General features: G+C 42.2%; 1 protein-coding gene across 3 annotated transcripts in view; it reads right to left on the bottom strand.

Annotated features, from left to right (window-relative positions):
• pou2f3 (POU class 2 homeobox 3) overlaps positions 1-6,986 on the bottom strand; it is a 35,980-nt gene extending 28,994 nt beyond the window's left edge. The window contains exons 1-2 of one of the 3 annotated variants that reach the window (XM_059957038.1): positions 6,901-6,986; positions 6,093-6,163 (exon numbers count right to left, since the gene is read on the bottom strand). In XM_059957038.1, the coding sequence (XP_059813021.1) occupies positions 6,093-6,159 (67 nt within the window). In that variant the 5' untranslated portion in view covers positions 6,160-6,163; positions 6,901-6,986. Of the gene's footprint in view, positions 1-6,092; positions 6,164-6,286; positions 6,297-6,413; positions 6,811-6,900 lie in introns of those variants that run through there. The other 2 variants (XM_059957037.1, XM_059957039.1) reach the window with 2 other exon arrangements.
• Between the last annotated feature and the right edge of the window lie 3,401 nt (positions 6,987-10,387).

Genomic DNA, 10,387 nt, shown 5'->3' with positions numbered 1-10,387 from the left:
TTCCTTACTGAATGTTTTATCCATCTTCATCTTCTCCTGAGATCAGTTTCTGTGATGGTGGTAATATATTAATAGTGCCAACTACAAGAACTTGATAGGGTCTGGGTCTTCGACAACAAGAGAATTACTTGCATTGATTCCTCAGTGCATTGCAACCATCCACAAATTAAACACAGTTTCATCATGTTCAAGATACTTAATATCACAACAAAGCAGTCCCACTTTTTGCATTTTGATAATCACCTTCCATATTCACCAAGCCTCCTTTGCTGTGCACAAAATACATGGCAATAATTCATAGAATCATACAGCATGGAAACAGGACATTTGGCCTATCACATCCATGCTGATCAGTGGACATCCATCTGTATTAATTCTGTTTTCCAACACTTGGCCCGAAGCCTCCTATCCTGAGACAATTCAATGTTCCTTAAATGTAATTCACCAAGGTTTCTTTGATATTGTTCAAAGCTGTACTCACTAGTACATAGGAAATGGGATAGCTAACAGCCAAATTTACCCCTACAAGTCTCATACTATCCCAGCTTGGAAATGTATCACAAATGCTACATCACCAAATTCCTGAATGCCCCTGTAGAATTAACCTTAAACATCTTTGCCTCAGGACCGCACACCACAATTTTTAAAGGCAATTGGAAATTGGCAAAAAATGTTGGCTTAACCAGTGACGCCTACATCCTGTCATAAAACAAATATTAAAATCTGGGTCACAGGCATGAGTCACACAGGATTGAGCCACATTCAACTGAAAGTGTTAACAATAGAGAATTCATTTGAAAGCAATGTTGCATTGATGCTACTTGTTCATGTATTATTGATTATTGCAGAGATTATCTCTGATCATTCACCTAAATCCTTTACCATGCAGTAAATCACGTTTCCCTGGTAAAAATGGACAGTGTGGGAAGGGTTCTCAACCTGAATGTCAAATCCAGCTAGGACTTTCACAGTGAGCAGCAGGGCCCTGAGCAGCATTGCAGAACAGAGGAGCCTTGGAATACAAGTACATAGTTCGCTGAAAGCAGCCACAGGTAGACGGTGCTGAAAAAAGCTTTTGGCACACTGATCTTCATCAGGCAGGCCATCGAGTGTAAGTAGGAGACCATGGCATGATTGTACAGGACACTGGTGAGGCTGCATTTGGAGTATCGTGTTCAGTTTTTGTCATCCTACTATAAAAAAAGATGATTTTAAACTGGAAGAGATACAAAGATTTGCCAGGACATGAGGGACTGAATTATAAGGAGCGGATGGACAAGGTAGGGCTTTATTCCTTCGAGCATAGGAGAATGATAGATGATCTTAGAGATTTATAAAAACCAAGAGGAACAGATAGAGTGAATGCACTCAGTTTTCCCCTCCACACCAGGGTATCAAAAACTAGAGGACATAGGTTTAAGGTGACAGGACAGGGGAAAGAATTAAGAGCAACTTAAGGGGTAACATTTAAAAGAAAGGATGGTATTTATATGGAAACAGTTGCCAGAGGAAGTGGTTGAGGCAGGTACAATAACAATGTTTAAAAGACAGTTGTACTGGTAACATAGTTTGGAAAGTTTTAAAAGGTTATGGACCAAAGGGCCCCTTTCTGTATTGCATAAACCTTATGAAACATTAACTGTTCCTTTCTCCACAGCTCTTGCCTGACCTGCTGACTGTTTCAAGCATTGTCTGTTTTTATTTCAGATTTCCAGCATTTGTAGTTTTTTACTCCCCCTCTGATTTTCAATCACATTCAATTAGATAGTTAAATCATTCACCAATAATGGCTAGCTGATGGCTCCAGCCGAACAGTTCGTTGTCATCAACATGCTTTAAAAATACCGCCAGAAATACTTTTCCAATGATTACCCACAGTCTGAGATTCAGCACGGGTAGGAAAGGTTTAGAGCAGGGGTTCCCAATCTTTTTTATGCCATGGAACAATACCATTAAACAAGGATTCCATGAACTCCTGGGATTTAGAGAGATCTGGGCCAAACACAAGCAAATGGGACCAGCTTTGATGGGTATCTTATTGGCATGGGAAAAGTTGGAATGAGAGGGCTGTATTACTCTATGATCATTCCCCCAGCATTCATTGTATTACTGCCCAGATTTTACTCAACAGTAAAGAGCAACAGGGGCCGGTTGGTGGTGTAGTGGCATCAGCACTGGACTTCAGGGCAGATGGTCCTGAGTTCAAACCCAGCCGGATCCCAACCTGGGCAGCAACAGTATCTGTGCGGAAGAAAGGCCTGGCAACCAACTTCAGTATCCTGCCACGAAAACCCTATGGTCCATGAGGTCACAAAGAGTCGGACTCAACTTAACGACTGAACAACAACAACAAAGTGCAACAGGAATGTTTTTGTTAATGAATTTGTTCAGGACCACATTCAGGCTGCAGGTGGAACACTGGAGACAGTCTGCATCTGCTGCGTAGCAAGAGGTTGCTTATTGTGATTCCAGATGGGCACAAGCACAAAGCATTGATCAGTTGCATTGAATGACGTACTGCAATTTCCATGTAAACTGCATCACCACTGTTTTGGGCAACTAACAGAAACAGAAGATTAACTCATCTGGACATACCCATTAAGTTGGCAGGCGACATTGAGGGTGTTCCTGGCTATAGAAGTTTTGCTATTGCTGAGCATTTTCCCTCTCTTTGGAAACAAGGTGATTAAAGTGTTACACAAGCCTTCAACATTATGATGGATTCCAATAAAAGTAAATGTTTAACGTGTTAAACACTTCAAGGCATTTCACTGAAGTTTTATTAATAATTGAAGTGATTCAGAGGCATTATGCCCTGAGGTAGCCAATGGCAGTGATGCAGGTGCTGTGCTTAGTTTGGTAAAGAGAGCAACAAGGAAAGGGCCCAACTTTTTATCATCTAGTGAACAGTGATGGAGAATACACAGGTGACCATTGGAAGAGGTCAGACCGCACTAATTGTTGCACTTCATCACCTTCGCAGTGGCTCTTTTGCTAATACCAATTACCCAAAGTGCTTCCAGTCCCTGGATTATGTACACCATATTCTATAATCCACCAGACTGCAAATTCCCAGTCTCAACCTAATAGCTGGTGGTAGAATTTAAAACTGTGGGTGCTCTCCTTGGAACAGGGCACCAGAGGAAGGCACCTTAAGTCATGAGGGTATGGGACAGAGTATCTATGGAGAGAAACAATTCTATTTTATAGTCAGAATTATACAGTGTGGATACAGCCCTTCGGCCCAACTCATCCATGCAGACCAAGATATCAAACCCATTTGTCTCCATTTAGCTCTTATCCCTCTAAGCCCTTTCTATCCATGTAACTGGCTAAACATTTTATAGCCATGGATTAATGGAAGGAACATAAAGTGATGAGGGATTTAAACCAAAATGCTGCATGGATCTGAAATACACAGGCTATGATTCAAGGGCGGCATTCAAAAAGAATCTGGAAAAGTAATTAAATGAAAGACTTTACAGGTGGTTGGGTTTGCAGAGTAGGATTAACTAAACTGCATTTTATGTGGAGCCAGTATGAACTCTATAGGCTGAATGGCTTCCTGTTCTGTAAGCACAGAATGGTTCTGTGACCACCTGGAATCAAGCCTGAACTCCCATTTGTATAAAGAGTGGTCACAACGAGCCACGTATGCAAGAGAAAAACCGGGCAAAAATAGATACAGTACTTTGCTGTCAAAGGATTCATTGGGATGTTGTTGGGATTGGATGGCATGAGTTACAAGGAGAGAATGGACAGAGGCAAGATGGTAGAAGTATATAAAATGAGGGGGTAGATAGGAAAATAAGATAGAGCTACAGCAGAGTCCTAGAACATGGAAACAGGTCCTTCAGACTAACTTGTCCCTGCTGACCAAGTCCCATTTACCTGCTCTTGGCCCACATCCATTTGTATTATAGTGTGACAATACTATCTGATACTTAACTTCACATCATTTGTAAAAGTAGTACTGGCATGTTGGCAATACAAACAAATAACAGGAACAATGATCAGACAATATTCTAACCACAGCTTCTGCTGAAGTGCAGCTGAACAGGGGAGCGGTCAGCAGGCTGGGATCCTATAGGTGTTTTACATCCTCTTTTTAAATCCTTACAAACCAATACATTCAGTACCTCACAGTTTGTTTAACACTTATAGCAGGTGCTTAAAAGTGCTGCATAAATCACTGAGTGCTAGAAATTAAAATGGACCACTGGATATCACTAGCAACTCAAAGAAACAGAGCTAGCTCACATCATTTTGAAAATTGCAATATCCCTGAAAACAAACGCTTGAGGAATTCAAGTTACCACAGCAGTTTGCACTTTTTAAAATAGAAAATAAATATGCTCAAAAGTCATACCTGCCAATTATATTTGAGTCAATCATTGAACAACCAACCAACGACAGTTTGTTGCATTTCTGCAAAGACACTCTCAAATTAAACATTCGCTTTTGAGTGCAAGGTCACTAATAGTTAAGTTTCAAATGTCTATCAGAATCTTTATGTAACTTCCAAGAAATTGATACTAGTCACAGAACCAAGGACAAGAACAGAAGATACTGAAAACACACAGCAGGTCATGGATTGTGTAGTACAGCACAGTAAAAGGCCTTTTTGGCCACTGTGTCTATGCCAACCATTATGCCTATCTACACTAATCTACTTACCTGCAATGATTCCACATGCCTCATTCAAGTACCTGTCCAGAGGCTTTTAAAATGCCGTTCATGCCGCAACCACCTCCTCTAGCAGCTCATTCCACAAACCTATTCTTTATGTGAAAAATATACCATCCAGATTCCCATTAAACTTCTTCCCTTTGACTTTACACCTATGCCCTCTAATTTTAGATACAATGGGAAGTTAACTACAGATATGCATCTTATCTAGTCATAATTACATATACCCTCATCATCGCACGCCTCAATCTCCGACACATCCTATCAATTCTCTTGCTATGACTCAAATCTTCCAATCCTGACAACATTCCTGTGATTTTTTTTAAAAACACATGCTTTTCAGATTAATCACAACTTTTCAGTAGTGTGGCAATCAGAAGTGTACACAATATTGCACATGCAGCCTAACCAACATTTTGTAGATGATGCCCCAACTCTTTTCAATGCCTTAGCCAATGAAGGCAAGAACACCATTCACCTTGTTCACCACCCTGTCCATCTGCATCACCATTTACAGGAAAGTTAGATACTTTGTACTCCAGGTCCATGTTCAATACAATACCTCACCTCTCCAAAGGTCAAAGAGAAACTGGAGACTATCTGGGTAGAATTTACATTTGGTAACACGAAAACCTGTCACTTTGTGTGCAGCTTTAGATCAAACCTCCAACTGTGCCCAAGTCAGATACATTGTCCATTAAATCAGAATTTAGAAGCCTGTGTCACGAAAGAAAAACACAAAATGTGTTCGTTCACAGCAGGTCAACACCTGTGTAAAGAGAGAAACAAAGGCAAGGAGTTCCAATCAGGACTCAAGTTCAAATATTAACATCTCAAACTAGTCTGCAGTCAACCCTTCTTTGGCTGGGATCTTTGCCAACCATGAAATTTTGGAAAACCCAACAGCAAGAACCTTCAGCTCAAAACTGGTTTGGTCTGCTCCCTGACTCTAGGTTGGATGGAGTAAGAAGCCACTACAACGTGTGCTGGAGCCAGTTTGGAATTGAACTGGAGAAGGGTCAGGGATCGGGAGAGGTACAAGGAGGGAACCAGAGAGCTAACACTTTCTGCCCTTCACTCTGCAATCGCTACAAGGGTGAAATTAGCGCAAATATTGACAATCACATTTTCCAAGCTTTCAGACTCCTGTCCCTCTGATCAGAATGAACAGCTGCAAAGGTAATTAAATCCTTTACAGGCAGCCCACGGAGCCGTTTAAATTAGTTGGAGATGTTATGTCTACCTAATTCATTCCACAGCACTTAAGTCCCAGTGATAGGTTAACGCGTAGAGTTCGCTATCCAGGATACTTTCTGCTGAGATAACTCCTGTAACTCCGATTCCCGCACTAACCGCAGGAGTTTACCAAAAACAACTCACTAAGCGCCTCGCTTTGCAGTTACCTGCCTGTTCCTGGGGTTGTGACACACCAACTCGGACATCTGATGATTTATCCGTCCCGACACTCATCTTACTGCAAGGAAAGGAAAACACTAATTTTAATTAAAACGCGGCTTAAAAACACACGCGCACAAAACTCCTGCCAGTAAAATCACCCTGATCGAATGGGCAACACCATCACATGGGCAATAGTTACTTCGCGCTCCTTTTCGATCGCTCCCCAATACCCAACACAAATGTTTTCCCCCCCCCCCCCCAGGTGTGGAGATGGCACGGGATGTTTGTTTCCCTTCCCAGTGAGTCAACTACTGAGCAACAATTACCTCACAGAGACCGGGGTCGACCTCTTTCACCTGGTCACTGGTCCGAATCCTCAGTACATGCAGGAGGCAGTTCGGAGTTCTACGTAAATTGGGCAAATGTGACTGTCTAACACTGCAGGTGGGTTTCAGTGCCTTTCGACAGTGTAACTCGCTGTGAGTTTAGGTGCAAGACAAAGAGATATTTGCATATCATTTGAGACAGTACACTAGCAGCCTACCCATCCACCCTCATTTGTTTAACTCAACAAGTACCAGTTCTGAATAAACAGAGATTATCGTTTAACTTTACAACTAAGAAATTGCGTGAAGGTACTGCAGATGTGTTTGGAATAGATTATATTCCAACACAACCACCACTCCCAGCTGCTGGGTGCGCAGAATCATTCCGCCTTAAACCACCTAGATATTAAAGGCACGGCGGCTTTACGCCTGCCGCGCTCAACGGTCATTGATTCTTGGGACCAGGACTGACGAAAGTCCCTTCCACCTTGCTTGGAGAAGGACTTGAACTCCTCTTTCCTAGAATCGGCCGAAACTCGGAATCTCGGTAGATGTTGGATTCTAGTATTCAATCGCTCCACATGGAAGGGGCGGTTCGCCTAACTCTCAGATACGCAACAGTTGGTGTTGCACGGGACACGCGGAGCGGCAGAAACAGTACTCAACGTCCTCACTCGGTACCTGCTGAGGGAAATATGTCTCTACTACTTGCCGGGCCAAAATGTTGACTCTCAGTATCTCCAGAAAAACTGGCCACCCACTATATAATAGAAGCGCGCTTCTGGGAATTAGGAGTCTGAGGAGTTTTTTTTATTTGTTTTGAATTTCGGATTATTGCAAACGGGCTGCTAATCGGTGCCAACTCGGTGTCACCTGAGTCAGTGGAAACTGGCACCAGCAGATCAGGGAGCTGGATTGTGTATTCCAAGGGTGACGTGGGCGTCCCGGGGATCAAAGGGCGCTCCGCTAAAAATAAGGTTGACCCCGATGTAAACCATCCTGCGACTGGAGGAGCAGTAAATGTAAAGCTCTGGGATGGTAGATCAAAGGAGGTGTTTATATGTTTAAGTAGAGACCATCATTCCTGAGGGGATAGGGGTTGAACAACACACACACACACACACACACACACACACACACACACACACTCTCACACACACACTCTCACACACACTCTCACACACACACTCACACACACACACACACACACACACACACACACACACACACACACACACACACCTGGAACTCGCAAGTTAGGCTGTGAGCATGGAGGGGAATAACCATACTTTTCGGGTGAGACCTTCATCAGTCCTGATGGAGACTCTGATCCAGAATGATCAAGGGCCTCCCCCCCCCACCCCGAAACGTCAACTGTTCATTCCCCTCCATGGATACTGCCTGATTCGTTGAGTTCCTCTAGCATTTTGAGTGTGTGCTCAAGATTTCCAGCATCTACTGTATCTCTTGTGTTTGAGGTCAGGGTCAATTTCGGTAACATTTTAGACACTGGAGAGACACTGTCTCCACAATATCCTCCAAATGCATTGGAAAGATAACCATCTGTATCCTCTCAGAGACCAATGTCCCATAATTATACACATCCTGCATTCTGATTTCTTTTTACTATCTCATTGTAGTTATGCATGAAATGATCTGTCTAGATGGCATACAAAATGAAAGCTTTTCACTGTATCTCGATACATGTGACAATAATAAACTAAAACCATTTGGAAAATGGAGGGCTGAGGGGGAAGAGTTAGGTGTTCTTAGAGTAGGTTAGCACAGCATTGTGGGCTGAAGGGCCTGTACTGCAATGTTATGTTCTATTATTCCAATCTCTAGCAATGGTGGATAGAGGAAAAGGTTCAAAGATGTCCTTAAAGTCTTCTGGGGAAAAGTGCAACATTCCTGCTGATTCTTGGAAATCCCTGGCTTTTGACTGTTTGAGGTGAAAAGGGGGTGTTTGAAAATGCATTGAGAACCTCAATCCTTGCACTAGAGGCACTATTGAAGTCCTGTGCCTACTCTATCAACCACCTTCTATCTGTGGAAGACTGCCACTGCCTCATTCCCCTCATCAGTCTCCTCCTTTCCACTCCAGTTTTGTGGGACTCATGTCACGTTCAATCCCAAGGGATTGCCTAAGAAGGAGGGAAAATATAGGTAATGGTAAAATTAGTAAATTGGTTTATTATTGTCACATGTAGTGAAGTACAGTGAAAATCTGTTTTGGGTGATCCATATGGATCATTTCATTACTGAGGTAATAGAAAGGAAAACAATAACAGAATTCAGAATAAAGTGTTACAGTTACAGGGAAAGTACAGTTCATGTAGACAATAAGGTACAAGGCCATAATGAGGTAGATTGTGAGGTCAAGAGTCCACCTTATCATACTAGGGGACCATTCAATAGTGGGATAGTTATCCTTAAGCCTGGTGGTACATGCTTTTAGGCTTTTGTATCTCCTATGCAGTGGGAGGGGAACAAAATTCACTTGTTTGGACAGAGTCGGCATGGTTTTGTGGAAGGGAATTCTCTTTTAATGAATAGAACAAAGAAATCTACAGCACATTACAGGCCTTTGGCCCACAATGTTGTGCCAACCAGGTAACCTAATCTAGAAACTGCCTGGAATTTCCCTAGCACATGGCCCTCTATTTTTCTAAGTTCCATGTACCTATCTAAGAGGCTCTTAAAAGACCCTGCTGTATCCGCTTCCACCACCATCACCGACAATGCAATCCACACACCCACCACTCTCTGTATGAAAAACTTGCCCCTGACATCCCCTTGGTACCTATTTACAAGCACCTTAAAACTATGCTCCCTCGTGTTAGCCATTTCAGTCCTGGGAAAAAGCCTCTTGGCTATCCACACGATCAATGTTCCTCATCATTGTATACACCTCTGTCAGGTCACCTTTCATCCTCCATCACTCCAAGGAGAAAAGGCCAAGTTCACTCAACCTATACTCATAAAGTATGCCCTCCACTCCAGGCAACATCCTTGTAAATCTCCTCTGCACTCTCTCTATAGTATCCACATCCTTCTTGTAGTGAGGTGACCAGAACTGAACACAGTACTCCAGGTGGGGTCTGATCAAGGTCTTATATAGCTGTAATTTTCAGTTTTTTGAGGATCTAACAAGTATAGTGTACAAGGGAAATCTCAAAGATACATCTAGATTTTTTTAAAAGGTTTTGCATAAGGTGCCATGTGAAATGGTGATGCACTATATACTTACAGGCACTATATATAAATTGTTTGGTAATTGGTTAAAGGACAACAATAGGAATAAATGAATATTCGTATATCTGGATGGAAGGCTGCTATTTGTGAGAAGCCATAATGATCAGTGCTAGACTCTCCAGCTCTACCAATGCTGGAAATATACCACTGGAAATGCTCAAGAACTCAAACAGCTACTATGGAGGCAAGACCTGAGTTAGTGCTCCACATTGTGATCTTACAATCAGAATCTACGTTAATGACTTAATTAGAGAACTGAATCTATCAAAGTCTGCTGATAACCAAAGCTATGTCAGAAAGAAGCATATGGTTATTCACTTCAGTGGGAAAAAATAACAATTCTTAAATGATAGGAAGTTATTCTAGGTTCGCATTCAGAGGGATTTGAGCACCCTTGTACCATAAGACAACTAGAAAGATACACACCACTTTGCCTTTGTTATAATAGTCACTACACAAGTGACAGACAGACAGACAGACATACTTTATTGATCCCGAGGGAAATTGGGTTTCGTTACAGCATAGAATAGTGTAGAAATATAGCAATATAAAATGATAAATAATTAAATAATAATAACTTAATCGTGCCAAGTGGAAATAAGTCCAGAACCAGCCTATTGGCTCAGGGTGTCTGACACTCTGAGGGAGGAGTTGTAAAGTTTGATGGCCACAGGTAGGAATGACTTCCTATGACACTCAGTGTTACATCTCGGTGGAAT

The sequence above is a fragment of the Hypanus sabinus genome, chromosome X2, assembly GCF_030144855.1.
Source record: "Hypanus sabinus isolate sHypSab1 chromosome X2, sHypSab1.hap1, whole genome shotgun sequence".
Classification (NCBI taxonomy): Eukaryota; Metazoa; Chordata; class Chondrichthyes; order Myliobatiformes; family Dasyatidae; genus Hypanus; species Hypanus sabinus.
This window is presented reverse-complemented; position numbering and strand designations above follow the sequence as displayed.